The sequence below is a fragment of the Loxodonta africana genome, chromosome 3 (assembly GCF_030014295.1).
Source record: "Loxodonta africana isolate mLoxAfr1 chromosome 3, mLoxAfr1.hap2, whole genome shotgun sequence".
Lineage (NCBI taxonomy): Eukaryota > Metazoa > Chordata > Mammalia > Proboscidea > Elephantidae > Loxodonta > Loxodonta africana.
In genome coordinates this window covers 30,782,654-30,798,375 of record NC_087344.1, presented here as the reverse complement: position 1 = coordinate 30,798,375, position 15,722 = coordinate 30,782,654, and the positions used below count along the sequence as shown (strand labels likewise).

At 46.5% G+C, this 15,722-nt stretch overlaps 1 protein-coding gene across 3 annotated transcripts in view; it reads left to right on the top strand.

Annotated features, from left to right (window-relative positions):
• Positions 1–997: 997 nt before the first annotated feature.
• Positions 998–15,722, top strand: part of LOC100660398 (A-kinase anchor protein 8-like) — an 81,945-nt gene continuing 67,220 nt past the window's right edge. For all 3 annotated transcript variants that reach the window (XM_064280871.1, XM_023552287.2, XM_010593251.3), the window contains exons 1-4: positions 998–1,127; positions 9,681–9,755; positions 15,206–15,238; positions 15,472–15,712. In XM_064280871.1, the coding sequence (XP_064136941.1) occupies positions 1,115–1,127; positions 9,681–9,755; positions 15,206–15,238; positions 15,472–15,712 (362 nt within the window). In that variant the 5' untranslated portion in view covers positions 998–1,114. The remainder of the gene's footprint in view (positions 1,128–9,680; positions 9,756–15,205; positions 15,239–15,471; positions 15,713–15,722) is intronic.

The following is a 15,722-nucleotide window of genomic DNA, read 5'->3' as shown; positions in this document are numbered from 1 at the left end:
TGACCTTTCAGAAGCAGACCGCCAGTCCTGTCTTCTGAGGTGCCTCTGGGTGAGTTTGAACAATCAATCTTTCGGCTAGTAAACCAAAACAAACCAAGCTCATTGCCTTGGAGTCGATTCCAACTCAGAGCGACCCTATAGGACAGAGTAGAACTGCCCCATATGGCTTCCTAGGAGCAGCTGGTGGGTTTGAATTCGAACTACCCACTTTTTGGTTAGCAGCCGGGTTCTTAACCATTGCGCCACCAGGGCCCCTTTAGATCAGTAGTGGAGCTTAAGCGCTGTTTGTGCCCCCCAGGGACTCTATATATACTGTGTAACTATACAAATAAGTAAAGATTAATTACAAAATGCAACATTTGGTGCACCAGGCCTTGTACTGATTTTATTGCCGTTTTTCACGTGTACGATTTAGTGACATCAATTACATTAATCATGTTGTACAACGTGAACTGATTTCTTCATACATGATCACATTTAACGTTTGATCGTGGATCCAGCGCCGTGGCTGGCGCTTAGTCGTAATTTTTCCCATTCCTGCACGGCTTCACCATGTTCATTTCTGAGCTGAAGTTCAGATACCCAGGTTTGCACATCATATACGGTCGCTATGAGTCATAATTGACTCACTGGCAACGGTTTTTTTTTTTTTTTTTAATGGGTGGCAGAGCAAGGGACCTGAGCTGTTCCTGCACGGGAACCCCGGCTCCCTCTGGCGGGCCTCTAGGGCACAATCGCGCGTCCTGCTCGGCCAAGCTTGGGCCTTCGGCCTCTCCGTAGCCAACAGCTTCGCCCCCGTCGAGCCCCACAGGAACCTACCTCTACCCCTGCCACCCCTTCTAGACCAATCACCGCAGGGGTAGAACAACGGAGGGGCGGGAGTAGGGCGGGGCTCTCTGGATTGGCCTCATCTTCAGCCCCTGGCAGGACGACACTCCGAGATAGACAGGGCGATTCTCCAATAGATGTGAAGTCCGAAGCAGGCGCACACCAATGCGGTCCGGAGGCGGGGCTCGGCTGTGGGTAAAAGCGGCTCGGGGGACTGTGGCCACTATCGCGGCGTCGGGCTCGCGGAGCAGCTGTCGAGGAGCCGGGCGTAGTGCTCGCCGGCGCCATGAGCTACACAGGTACATCCTTGCGGGGCGGGGCCGGGCCCCAGATGGGAGCGGCAGGGGAATGTGGCGGGGCCACGCCGGGTTCTCCCGTGCTTCCCCGGCCAGGTCACTGTCCGTTCTGCGGCCACAAAATGGCGCCGCGAGTCCGTCGCCTCAGGTCGCGCCCGGTACGCCTCGGCCCCTTGGTTCTCTGTGCTCCCAGCCTCGCGTCCCGGGCACTGGCCGCCTGAGGCCACGGCTCCTGCAGTCATGTCCGGGGGCCCCCGGTCCTCGGCTCCTGAGGTTCCTCTCCCACCAGCCCCAGCCGCCTCGGCGCCTTAGGTCGCCGCTTCTCAGGCCTCGGGCCTTAAAACCAGTGAGCAGTCCCGTCCGCTGTCGCCATTGTCGGGCTCTCCTCCGCGTTGTATCCCCGCAAAATGCCTCAGCGCACCGCCCCCCCACCCCCCATTGCGTGTTTAGGGGCTGGGAGAGGCGCCAGGCCCTGGAGGAAAAAATGAATACCTGAAAGGTTTGAGCTGGGACGGAGCCCTCGGGCCGGGCCAAAGCCTTGTGGGGGAGGAAGGGTTGGCTGCCACAACGATATATTCAGCATCTGTTAAATTTGCTGTGTTTGTGCTTAATACTCGTTGCTTTCGAGTAGATGCCGACTTATGGCGACCCCATGTGTTTCAATAGAATTGCTCCATAGGCTTTTCAGTGGATGTGTGACCTTTCAGAAGCAGATTACCAGGCCTTTCTTTCAAGGCGCCTCTGGGTAGGTTTGAACCACCAACATTTTTGGTTAGTTAGAGAAGGGCTTAACCGTTTGGGCCACTCAGGTTGTTCCAAAGAACAAAAAACAGTTGTTGAGTGTACCCTGACACGTGGTGATCTCATTCACGTGTACAGAGTAGAACTGCTTCATGGGGTTTTTAATGGCTAATTTTTCAGAAACAGATCGCCAGGACTTTCTTCTGATGTGCCTCTGGGTGGACTTGAGCAGCCAGCCTTTTGGCTAATAGTCGATTGTTTACTCATTTCCATCACTTGGAAATCTATTGGTGTCACATAGGCACTGAGAATGTGGACAAAAATCTACCCAGCAGCTGATAGGCGAGGGGCAGATCTCAGTAGGCGAAACTATTCATCTGGGGGAGGACAGTCCATGGGAAGGCTAGAGACATTTGTGGAGAGGTGATACGTGGAGAGGGGGCATGAGACTGTCTGGCCCAGGGAGCTGTTGGTGGAGAAGCACGGGCAGAAATGTGCTCGGCGTGTTTGATGCTCAGCCAAGGAGCCAGTGGCATTGGAACAAAGAAGGGGGTGGGTGAGACTCTCTGCAGGGGGCCACAGGATATGCTTGAGTGATTGCAAAACTCTAGGTGATGCCCAGAGGCCTCTTGAGTGTGCCTTGGCAGCGACAGATGCAGCTTCTTACCCAGGAGCCGTAGATGGGGGTGTCAAAAGCTTGAGTGTGCGTGGTTGCTGGGTAACCTGCATTCTACTCAGCAAGAGCAGAGCTGAGAAGGGGCCCGGGCCTCCAGAGCGCCACTGCAGGCTGCTTCATGCTGACCTAGGCAGAAAGGCTGATGGTTTGAGTCCACCTAGAGGTTCCTCAGAAGAAAGTCCTGGTGGTCTGCTTCCAAAACACCAGCCGTTGAGAGCTCTGTGGAGACAGTTATACTCTGACACACATGGGGTCGCTATGAACAGGGATTGACTCCATAGCAACTGGTTGGGCAAAAAGGCAGTGCCAGTCCTTCCGCTCTGGCTCCCAGATCAGGAGTTTGGCAAGATCCCTAATTTTTCTAGCAACCGTCCCCTAGTCCAGTAGTTCTCAACCAGGGGTGCTACTGCCCCTGGGGACATTTTGCAATGTCTGGATACATTTTTGAGTGTCACCACTGGGGGTGGATACTCTACTGGCATCTAGTGGGTAGGGGCCAGAAGAAGAAAAAAAAAAAAACTAGTTGCTATCAAGTTTACTCTGACCCAGGGTGACCCCTTGTGTGTCAGAGTAGATCTGTATTCCATAATGTTTTCAATGGCTGATGTTACAGAAGTAGGTCGCCAGGTTTTTCTTCTGGGTGGATTTGAACCGCCAATCTTTCAGTTAGTAGCTGAGCACTTAACTGTTTGTACCACCCGGGGATAGCCAGGAATGCTACTAAATGTCCAGCACTACATAGGACAGCTTCCCATGGCAATGCCAGTAGAGTCGAGCATTTCTTGTCGCTTATAATTCTCTTGACCAAGTTTTCCTGAGAACGGAAGCCAGTTCTGTGGTTTTTACGGGCAGGATTGCTAAAGAAACCCAAGATGAGTGGTTAGGTGCTGTGGAGTAGCTACTTATTTTTATAGGAGAGGGATCTTGGCTATAGAGGGCCAGCAATTTCTGACTGAGGTCTTATTGCCACTAATGACCAAGCCTGAATTTCATCTCCACATCTCATAGGCTGTAATTCTAGCTTTGGGTGGGCACTTGGGTACTAAAACCAAAAACCCATTGCCGTTGAGTCCATTCCGACTCGTAGTGACCCCATAGGACAGAGTACTAAGGAAAAAATGATTAGTTTTTCCTTGATTTTGGCAAACTAAAAGCCATGGTAGCTTTATAATGTCTTTCCCTTTTAAGAAGCAGACTACAAAAGTCAAAGGCATTTTAAAGTCATGTTCCAGACAATATTTGCCTTTAAGGATAACTTTTGGCGGCCCTGAGGCAAATGTTACCATTATTAAGCATAGACGATGATTCAAATTTATCTTTGTGTCAACTCTTGCTTTTTGAACTCAGTTACTTTGTTTATGTTTGGTGCACTAAGCAAGGGGCACAGTGGGTACATCCCACCTTCACTGCTAACTGCTTAGTAAGGGCCAGCATGAATTCAATTCCCAAAGCTTAGAAATGGATCCAGTCCTCACCTTCCTACTCTTCCGTCCTCATTGCCAGCTGCTCATGTGACACACTTTTTCTGACCCTAGCCACCTGGAGCTGGGTCAGAACTCATAAGTTAGACACTGTCTTTCAGACCAGCTTCCCTTGCAGCATTTCTCATTTCTTGAACCCTAGCAACCCAGAGGTAGGTCAGAGCTCACACGTTAGAAGATCTCTGATTGTCAAACAGGCAGATGCCAGTCTTTGCTGGATCTCATTGCCCCTGTGGATTCGTTAATCTGCTGGAATGACTCACAGAGGGTACACCAAATTATGGCTACAGATTGATGACAACTAAAAGGGATGCAAATGAAGAGACACTGTGCATTCTGGGAGGGGGTCATGGGACAGAACTTCCATGTCCCAAAGTGGTATGCACTGCCTTCTTCTGTGCATGGTCACCAACCAGGAAGCTTCTCTGAGCCTTAAGGCTCAGGGCTCTTATCAGACTTACTGAATGGCTATGATAGATTACCTCATGCATTGGTCCCCAGGTGGTCCCTCTTGTTCTGGTCAGCCCCCATACATTATCCGCAGGTGTTGGTATATTAGAAGGAACCATGAACAAAGGCCAGATTACTTCCTGCTAGGTGAGTCTACACTTTGCACTTGGGAAAGGAGGATCCATCTCTATCAATGAGGAGAAAATGGGGGCAATGGAAAAATCCACAATCAGGCCTTCAAACAAAGGTCTGAAATGCTGAGTCTTCTTAGAGGAACACTTAAATACGAAAATGCACATTGATGGCAAAAAGATGGCTTGATGTATTATTTACCAATTACTGTCTAATAAATCACCCCAAAATCTAGTCGTTTAAAGCATCAGTAAGTGTTTATCGTCTCACATGGTTTCTGTGGGTAGGGAATGTGAGAGTGGTTTAGCTGGGTTCTGACTTGGGGTCTAATGAAGTTGCATTGAGGATGTCAGTCGACATGGACTTATTTGAGGGCTTGACTGGGGCTGGAGGGCCAATCGCAGGTGGCTCATTCAGTGGCTGGCAAGTCATCGCTGGCTGTTTGTTCCTCATCACATGGACTGCTCATCATCCATGGGGCTGCTGGAGTGTCCTCACAGCATGGTGGCTGGCTTTCTCCAGCCTGAGTGATCCAAGAGAGCAGGGCAGAAGCCTCAGAAGCCACACAGGCATTCCTACTGTATCTTTCTGCTTGTGTGGCCAGCCCTTTTAGTTTGGGAGGGACCATGTAATGTTAGAGGCAAGTATTGCTGGAGCCCATCTTGGAGGCTGGTTTCCACCCTACTCTCGGCTCAGATATTAGAACCGTCCTTCAAAAAATTCCTTTTATTTAAAAAAAAGGAATATGGTGTATCTTTGAGCTAAAAAGATGTGAGGCTGGCCAAAGGGAGGGGCTGTGCTGTGTAATCCTAAATCCATGGTCTGACGTTTCTACTTTATAGGGCCCGAACTTTTTTTTTTTATTGTGTTTTAAGTGAAAGTTTACGAATCAAGTCAGTTTCTCATACAAAAATTTATATACACCTTGCAATATGCTCCTAGTTGCTCTCCCCCTAATGAGACAGCATACTCCTTCCCTCTACCCTCTATTTCTCTGTCCATTCAGCCAGCTTCTGTTCCCCTCTGCCTTCTCACCTCCCCTCCAGACAGAAGCTGCCCACATTGTCTCATGTATCTATTTGATCCAAGAAGCCCACTCCTCACCAGTATCAATTTCTGTCCTATAGTCTGGTCCAATCCCTGTCTGAAGAGTTGGCTTTGGGAATAATTCCTGTCTTGGGCAAACAGAAGGTCTGGGGACCATGACCTCCTGGGTCCTTCTAGTCCCAGACAGACCATTAAGTCTGGTCTTTTTAGGAGAATTTGAGGTCTGCATCCCACTGCTCTCCTGCTCCCTCAGGGATTCTGTGTTGTGTTCCCTGCCAGGGCAGTCATTGGTTGTAGCCTGGCACCATCTAGTTCTTCTGGTCTCAGGCTGATGTAGTCTCTGGTTCATGTGGCCCTTTCTGTCTCTTAGGCTCGTAATCACCTTGTGTCTTTGGTATTCTTCATTCTCCTTTGCTCCAGGTAGGTTGAGACCAATTGATGCATCTTAGATGGCCACTCGCTAGCGTTAAAGACCCCAGATGCGACTGTCCAAAGTGGGATGCAGAATGTTTTCTTAATAGATTTTATTATGCCAGTTGACCGAGATGTCCCCTGAAACCATGGTCCCCAAACCCCTGCCCCTGCTACACTGGCCTTTGAAACATTCGGTTTATTCAGGAAACTTCTTTGCTTTTGGTGTACTCCAGTTGTGCTGACCTCTCCTGTATTGTGTGTTGTCTTTGTCTTCACCTAAAATAGTTCTTGTTTGCTATCTAACTAGTGAATACAGCTCTCCCTTCCCCCTTCCACACTCGTAACCATCAAAGAATATTTTCTTCTCGGTTTAAACTATTTCTTGAGTTCTGATAATAGTAGTCTCATACAATATTTGTCCTTTTGAAACTGACTAATTTCACTCAGCATAATGCCTTCCAGATTCCTCCATGTTATGAAATGTGTCGTGGATTCCTCATTGTTTTTTATCTATGCGTAGTATTCCATTGTGTGAATATACCATAATTTATTTATCCATTCATCCGTTGATGGGCACCTTGGTTGCTTCCCTCTTTTTTGCTGTTGTAAACAGCGCTGCAGTGAACATGGGTGTGCATATATCTGTTCGTGTAAAGGCTCTTATTTCTCCAGGCTATCTTCCAAGGAGTGGGATTGCTGGATCATATGGTAGTTCTATTTCTAGCTTTTTTAAGGAAGCGCCAAATCAATTTCCAAAGTGGTTGTACCATTTTACACTCCTGCCAGCAGCATGTAAGTGTTCCAGTCTCTCCATAACCTCTCCAACACTTATTATTTTGTGTTTTTTGGATTAATGCCAGACTTGTTGGAGTGAGGTGGAATCTCATTGTAGTTTTGATTTGCATTTCTCTATTGGCTAATGACTGTGAGCATTTCCTCATGTATCTGTTCGCCACCTGAATGTCTTCTTTAGTGAAGTGTCTGTTCATATCCTTTGCTCCTTTTTTAATTGGGTTATTTGTCTTTTTGTTGTTAGGGCTAGAACTTTATAAGCACACAGAGCTGAACGAGAAGAGGATGATTCATGAGCTAGACGCCAGTTAATTTGTATTGGGAGCCAGAACTGGCTGCCCTAGAGATGGTATCACGGAGCAGAACGTTAACATGGGAAGCACGGGATTAGGCAGAGCTGGCCACTGGGCTCTGAAGGTTTGATGTGTGGTCTTTTCCTTTTTCCAGGGACGAATCAGGGCCTGGGTGGTACAAACTGTGAATTTGCTTGACTGCTAACTAAAAGACTGGAGGTTCAAGTTCACCCAGAGGCACTGCAGAGGAAAGGCCTGGCTATTTACTTCAGAAAAACCAGTCCCTGAAAACCATGTGGAGCACAGTTCTGTTCTGACACACATGGGACACCATGAGTCGGGGTTGACTTGCTGGCATCTAGTTAACCGGACTTCCTGATAGACCCGAATCTTTTGCTTACTGCATCCCGGGATATGCTCCTTCCAGGCTGTAGGGGGCTCCCAGTTGCAGCTGTAGTACTTAAAAACCAGCTTACTCGAATCCTGGGGTCATTTTGCTGGTGGCCCTATTGTTGAACAAATAGGTTTCCCAAAGCTAGTTGAGGAAACAGTGGAGAAGACAGGTATTAGGTACCTCTTACCTTGTGAGGCTGACCTGCTTTTTTTTTACCTTGTGAGGCTGACCTGCACAGGTGAACTCTCAGAAGAATGCTTTTAGCATTTCTTGTGGATAGTTGTTAATCATCAGTGCTTAGAATTTGGGCATCTCAGCAAAGTCCAGGGCTCTGCAGGGAATCCATTCTCATGTGCCCTCTTTAATTAGGGAGGATGGAAAAGAGATGGATTTGTTTGTATACTTTCCATTTTCTCTCTTGCCTGTGCCCAGCCTCAGTTCCCATCTATTTGAAGGAATTATCAAGTGTGGGTCCCCAGCCCCTTGTTTGTAGCCCTTGGAACTGGATGTGTTGCAGAATTTTCACTTAAGAACACCCCCCAGTGAAGTCTGGAGCAGCACCCTGTAATTAGACTCATTATTTCTGCACCCTCGACGGCACTGGGGTCTGGGTATTTCTGCACCAAATGGGATAAATAAAAGATTGTTAATGTCCTCACAGGTCAGTCTTGCCACAAAATGAGTTTTGGTACTACATTTTTGGGAAACGCTTTGTTTCAGACCTTGTTGGACTTTGGAGTTCCAGACTTAGGGATTGTGGGCCTGTCCCACTCACTGGGCCGAGGTGACATAATGCTTATAAAGTTTCTACACCCTGCCAGGGACCAGGACATATTCAGCTGTGGCTGCCGTTGTCAGCAACATTGTTGCCTGGTCTTAAAAGGTGAATGGTTACCCAGGGGGAAGGCACTTGATGTGTGTGGGCAATTAAAAACAACAGGAAAGAATTTGTAAATGCATTATTAGAGGCTCTGGCTTCAGTTTTCAGGAGGTCATGAGTTGGTTCTGATGGGGGTATGCAAATATTGCCTCTTGTGGTATGCATCATAATTTCAGTGCTTGAAGGTAAGTCATCTGAAAAAATGTATTTTTAATCACTATTGCTTGGTTTAACGGCAGCAGTTTCTCATCTCATAGAGGTTTGAGTTTACATTTCCTTTCCTTCCTTGGTAACAAATCCTTTTAAACTGAGAAATAATTTGAAAGTTGAGAAAATAGAAAATGATATTATATTAAGTATAATACAGATTTTTCCTTATAAATATGCTAACCCCAAATAATTCTAAGAGGTAATGTAGTACAGGCTTTTTTTTTTTTTTTTTTTAATGAGAAAACGCTGAAAAATAAAGCAATTTCTATTTTGGATTTGGGGCAGGGAAAGGCTGTTATTTGCCTTAATGAGACAATTTCAACAATAACCTCCATCCTTGTTTGAACGAGAATTGGCTCACCTCTCAGCGATTTGATAGATTTGCCTCAGTTAATGGAATGATAATTTGGATACTTATTTATCAAAATAGATGACTAGCTTACAGTGTTTAAAAAATTTGTAGTCTCTGTGTAGCAGGAAGGTCCCTAGGTGGTGCAAGTTGTTTGTGATCAACTACTAACCTAGATGTTGGTTCAAATCCACCCAGTGATGCTGTAGAAGAAAGGCCTGGTGAACTCTTTCCGTAATTTTACAGACAAGAAAACCCTATGAAGCACTGTTCTGCTCAGTGGTCACCATGAGTCAGAATCGACTTGATGGCAATGGGTTTGGTTTGGTTGGTTGGTATAGCAAGTTAAGCCTAGCCTGTGTTTTTGTTGGTTAATATATTTTGGAGGGGTAATTAATTGTTGGTGGTTTGAACCCACCAGTAGAGCCATGAAGAAAGGCCTGGTGATCTCTTTCCATAAAGATTATAGCCAAGAAACCCCTGTGGAACACAGGTCTACTCTGAAGCACATGGGGTTTCCTTGAGTCAGACTCACCTGCACGGCACAGTTTTTATTAATTTCAGTGTTAAAAGTCTAGTTTTTGATGACTTTCCACAGAGGGGAAGGCCTGCCAGCCAGTCCACAGTGGGGACAGGTGGTCTGCGGTAATGTCCATGTAGCTGTTTGGGGAATTAACTGCTCTGTTCATATATTTAGGATTTGTCCAGGGATCTGAAACCACTTTGCAGTCGACATACTCAGACACCAGCGCTCAGCCCACCTGTGATTACGGTAAGTGGGCTCTGGCGGGAATCATGGGTGGTGTGCCTCATCTTTTTTTAATTATTATTATTATTTTTATCATGCTCTAAGTGAAAGTTTACAAATCAAGTCATTCTCTCATACAAAAACTTACATACATCTTGCTACATACTCCCAATTGCTCTCCCCTTAGTGAGACAGCCCGCTCCCTCCCTCCACTCTCTCTTTTCCTCTCCATTTTGCCAGCTTCTAAGTGTGCCTCATCTTGCAGTGGTGGGCTGTTAGCACAGCCAGTGCTTCCCCTTGGGGCAGTTACAGGAAAATGTCTGGGTTGCTGAGTAAGCAGAGTTCTTGGGATTGGACGTGATTGATTCCTTTGACCCTTTAATGTTGTGTAGAAGTATGTGTGGTTTTTTAAAATTTTTTTGTTGTACTTTAGATGAAGGCTTTCAGAATAAACGTTTCTCATTGAACCGTTAGTACACATATTATTTTACGACATTGGTTAACAACCCCACGACATGTCAACACTCTCCCTTCTCAACCTTGGGTTAGTATGTGTGGCTTTTGACAAAATGTCTGGTTTCAGAAAATCCCCCTGAGGGGCTGGGAAGAAGAGCTGCACATCAAGTCCAAATGGCTGGTCTGAGCTCTGACCCTAAAGCAAGCTGTTAACTTAGCCCCAGGGTAGTGCATCTGACCTCTGTACTCTAGAGGCTGTGCCTGTGAAAGTCAGAGGGCCTAGAGACCTGACCCACCGGCTCAGAATCCAGTATGCTTCTCTCACACAGGACTGAGTGAACATTTCCAATTGATTTCTCAAGCGTGACTAGACACTTAATTGTATAATTCAGAAGTAACCACCCGTAGGACTCACAGACCCTGCCCAGCTGGTGTGCTGCATCAGCCTTTAGCTGGTCTTTCTGGGGCCTAGGGCACCTGGTATCTGTTCAGAAGGAGACCTCTCTGGATCTACTGAGAATTACATCTTAGTTACTGAGATGAAGAATTTGTTTTTCTACAAAGTTTAGGGAAGGACTGAGCCTGCCCAGCTGAAATGCCCTCAGGAGTCACTGAATAAGTAGCTGTAGTAAGCAAGCCTCTTAGAGTACTAGCAGCCCTAGTTCCAGGGTAGGGGGACTTCAGATGTCGTGGAATTTAGGCATGTGGGTATTTATTACTGACCCTGAGCCCAGAGTAAGGAGGGGTTGGGTAGTTCATAAATGAAGAGAAACTTGCCACGCCCTGTCCTGCCCTCCTCTTCCTCCCCCTTTTTAATTGAACATAGTCCCAAATTGCTTGTCTTTTTTGAAGTATTTTCCCTCTGGTTCATATATTCTGGATATTTTGTCAGATGTGTGATTTGCAAATATTTCTTCCCCCACTGTGGCTTGTCTTTTTTTTATATTATTGGTATTTTTCAAAGGACATTCTTAATTTTGGTGAAGGCCAACTTATCGGTCGTTTCTATAACAGAGCATGATGTTGGTGTTGTATATAAGAAATGTATGCCTCACCCAAAGTCACAAAGATTTTCTTGTAAGTTATCTTTTAGGTGTTTTGTATTTTTGATCCATTTTGAGTTAATTTTTGTGTAAGGTGAGCAGCATAGGTTGAGGTTCAGTTTTGTTTTTGCGTATGGATATGCAGTCGTTCTAGCACCATTTGTTGAAAAGACTGTCCTTTCTCTGTTGAGTTGCCTTTGTGCCTTTGTCAACAATTTTTTGACCCATATACATGTGGGCCTATTTCTGGTCTCTGATTCTGCTCTGTTGATCCGTATGTCTGAACTTTCTTCAGTACCACAGTGTTGTGATTACTCTAGCTTTATAGTAAGCCTGAAAATCCAATCATGGGAGTCACCTAGTTTTGTTCTTTTTCAAAATTGTTTTAGGTATTCTGGTTCCCTTGCTTTTCCATATAAATTTTAGAACCAGTTTGTCCATTCCTGCTGAGAATGTGATTAGCATCACATTGAATTTATAGATTAGTTTGAGGGAATTGGTATCTTAACAATATTGAGTCTTCTAATCCATGAACATAGTATGTCTCTCCATTTACTTAGGACTTCATTCCTTTCATCAGCATTGTATAATTTTCAAAGGAGATATTGCCTGTTTTTTGTTGCATTTATACTGAAGTATTTCATGTATTTAGTGCTAGTGTAAATGGTACTTTTAAAAATTTCAGTTTCCAATTGCTAATGTATAGAAATTTAATTTTTATGTATTGATTGCACTAAGTAAGGGGCAAAGTGGGTAAATCCAATCTTTGTTGCCAAATGTGGATATGGATCAGAATGAATCCAGTCTCCACATGGTAGAGATGGAGCCAGTCCTCCCTTCCCACTTCTCCATCCTCATCACCAGTCTCCCACATGGCACATTCTCTGTGATCCTAGCCACCCGGAGGTATGTCAGAGCTCACGAGTTAGACACAGTCCCTCAGATTGCTGAACAGGCAGACGCCAGCCCCTGCTGGCTCTCACTGTCCCTTTGGGTTCAATAATTCACTGGAATGATGTACAGAATCTCAGGGAGAGTATACCATACTTCGTTGTGGCACTTCCATGTCCCAAGGGATATGAGTAACCTCCCAAGAGCAGATGTTCTTGCCAACCAGGAAGCCCATCTGTTATGGACTGAACTGTGTCCGCCAAAAATATGTATTGTAAATCCTAACCTCTGTGCCTGTGGTTATAATCCTATTTGGGAATGGGTTGTATTTCTTACGTTAATGAGACAGGATAAATGTAGGGTATATCTTGAGATATAAAGGAGATTGAAAGCAAGCTAGAAGCTGGGGGCAGAGTGGTGAAGAGAAATGCCAAGCCACATGAAGATCGCCCAGAAGCAGAAGATCAGAATAGACAAGGACCTTCCTCCAGAGCTGACAGAGAAAACCTTCCCCTAGTCCCAGTGCCCTGAATTCAGACATCTCGCCTTCTAAACTGTGAGAAAATAAATTTGTTTGTTAAAGCTGTCCATTTGTGGTATTTCTGTCATAGCAGCACTTGATAGCTAAAACACCATCTGAGCCTTAGGGTTCCAGGTTCTTAACAGCCTCACCTCGTGGCCATGATAGATTATATCATGCCTTCTGAAGTTTAGTGAACATGAGGCCCCTCTTGGTCTGATTAGCCCCCCACCTCCTTAGCCTCAGGTGTGGTCTGGCTCTTAGGAACCAAGATCAAAGGACAAATTGCTTTCTGCACCTCACAATTGGCTTTTGCAACAAACATCTGTGCTAAAGTCACTTACTAGTAGTTCTTTTGTAGATGTTTTTGAGATTTTCTATGTAGACAATCATGCCAAAGAATTGAAACAGTTTTATTTGAATGATATAATATTTAAATAACATTTTGAACAACAGAGGAGTTGACCAAAAGCCTATCATTTTAATATTTCATCTTTGTCAACATACCTATTTTAGGTAGTTTATCGGTGACTAGAATTGTTTATCTTGCTCCATTTTGGCTAGTGTTAGAATCATTTTCTTGTGCTACGTCAGGCTTAATAAATTCTTTTTTGAATGCATCTGTGATCTCACTGAGCAGGTACAGTATAATCAGATGAGTCATTACTTTAAAATTGGACATTTAGGTTGTTTTCTATTTTTGGTCTAAGTGTTGCTTACAGTGACAGCTCCGTTTCTTTTTTCCTTTCTCCTTTTCCGTCCCTCACTTGTTCCTTCCCTTTCTTCCCCCTTCCCCTATTTCTTCTTCCTTTTCTTTTTTAATTATGTCCTTAAAATCCCCGCATGGTCTCCTCCTCTGGAGATAAGTATGAGTTCAGATGCTTCTGACTCTCCAGATGCCACAGCCTGGGGAAAGACTTCTTCCTCTTGAAGGAACCCTCCGGGGAGCCCATTGGGGAGTCTGGGTTGCACTGGATAAAGCCAGGAATACACAGTGCCGGCTCCCAGGACTCGGGTGCTGACAGCTGGCAACGGCCCCATTATGTGAGGCCATCTGCCTGTCCTTAAAATGTAAAGTCCTCATTTGCAGACTTAATGCCCACTCCTGCTCCCTTCCTTGCCCCCCCCCCGCCCCCCCACCCCAATTATGGCCAACTGTCTGTGGCTGGAGCCCAGGTGATTGAATTCTATCCTCTCAGGCCTGTCTTCTCTTGAATGGCTAATGTCCCGTCCACTGCCCCCGGTGCAGATAACCACGTGGCCAGGCTCTTGTCAACTCCTGGGGCTGACTGCATTGTTCCCTTTTTGTTCCTTTTGCCCATCAGGCACTCTTTCTCCCTTTAGTCCTGCAGGATTTCTAGCTCCTGGCTGTCGGTGCTGCCCTTGGTATTGGCGTCCCCTTCAACAGGCAGTGCTCCAGGCCAAGCAGGCCTAGGTCTGTTGCCTCTGCTCAGTGTGTGCAGAGGAGGAGGTTGCTGAAGACTTGAAGGACCAGGAGGCCTCTGCTTTGACTTCCCACCCTGAGAGGAGTTTTATTTTGTGAGCTCTTGTACCTGTGTGTCGGCTGGGCATAGTGATCATCAGAAGCTCCTGGGCTGTTCTCTGATGCCTTCCTGTTCTGGTGTGGGCTAGACCATGGGGAGTCCCATGTACATCTCTCTTTTTCTGCGTTCTTGCTGTCCTTTGGTCTTGAGCCTGCTATTGATCACGCTCACTGCTTCACTGAGCTTGTGTCCCCTGCCCTGTGTCATCCAAGCATGCCCTGTATCCACAGGCAGAGGCTCTGCAGACAGGAAGCCAACTCTGCTCACAGATGAGACATAGGGAATGGGACACTGTCCTCAGGAACTCCTCTGAGGAGGAGCTGTGCTGGTTGGCTTCGTGCTCCCAGTGGGCTTTGCATTGTCAGTCCACCGTGGCTTTATGTTCCTGAAGGGGTGCCTTTTTAGCATGTGCTGTGGGAAAACCCAGAGCATATTTACTTTGCAATCCACACTGTTCTCTTGACAACACTTCTCCATCTGAGAGATACTTCTGGCCTTTGCTCATTTGTTCCAGCATAGTCCATGCCCACAACCCAGGGCCTTGGCCCCTTTCTGCCAAGGTGGGCATTTAGGGGGCTAAAGGGCTTCTTTCCCTGCTCCCCATGGCTCACGTGGCTGATTTGGATTTCAGAATTCATGTGGGTTCTGTACTAAACTGCTTGTACCGCACAGAATCGTGCTCTTCCCCCCGTGAGTGCTTAGCTGGGGAAGGGTTATCTTCTAATTCTAGTCCTTTAAGGGAGGAATGTAGGAGCCAAATCCATTGTCTTCGAGTGTTGGGGAACGGAAAGCTGTTTGAATAGCGGAAGAGAGTCAGATCCATTTAAGGTTATGTGCTGTGGACCAGGCGCTTCCAGGGCAGCCAGTGGCCTGGGTCAGACGTGATGTCTCGAGTTCAGAGTTTCTAAGTTGGGGAGGTTCCATCTCCTGAGGCCAGCCAGGGACTGGGAATGGGCATCCTAGTCTGTGCCTGAATTAGACTGTCAATTGTAAATGTAACCACCCTTTTCATTTTTGCAGGATATGGAACTTGGAACTCTGGGGCAAACAGAGGCAAGTGTCATTCCCATGCTCTCTCCTCTTCCTTTTCTCTGCTACTTTTTACCCAGCTTGGCCAAGGTGAGGGGGGTGTCCCAGGGTGTCCCTGGGCCTGGCAGCCCCCTTGCAGCAGCTCCTCATTGGAATGGGTAGGGCTCACCCAGACATGGGGGGCCAGTATCCCCAACTTGTCTCTGTGACAGATGTCCATGTCTCTGTCCCTTTGTCTGTCTGTCTCCCTGCTGCAGGCTACGAGAACTATGGTTATGGCTACGGCTATGGCCAGGAGAACACCAGCAACTATGGGTACGGTATGGCCACTTCAAACTCATGGGAAATGCCTAGCTCTGACGCAAATGCAAACCCTAGTGCCGCAGGTAGCACCAGTGCCGATTCCGTTCTATCCAAAATTAACCAGCGCTTAGACATGGTGTCACATATGGAGGCAGACATGATGCAAGGAGGCATGTACAGCTCAGGAGCAGAAAGGTGAGTGGAG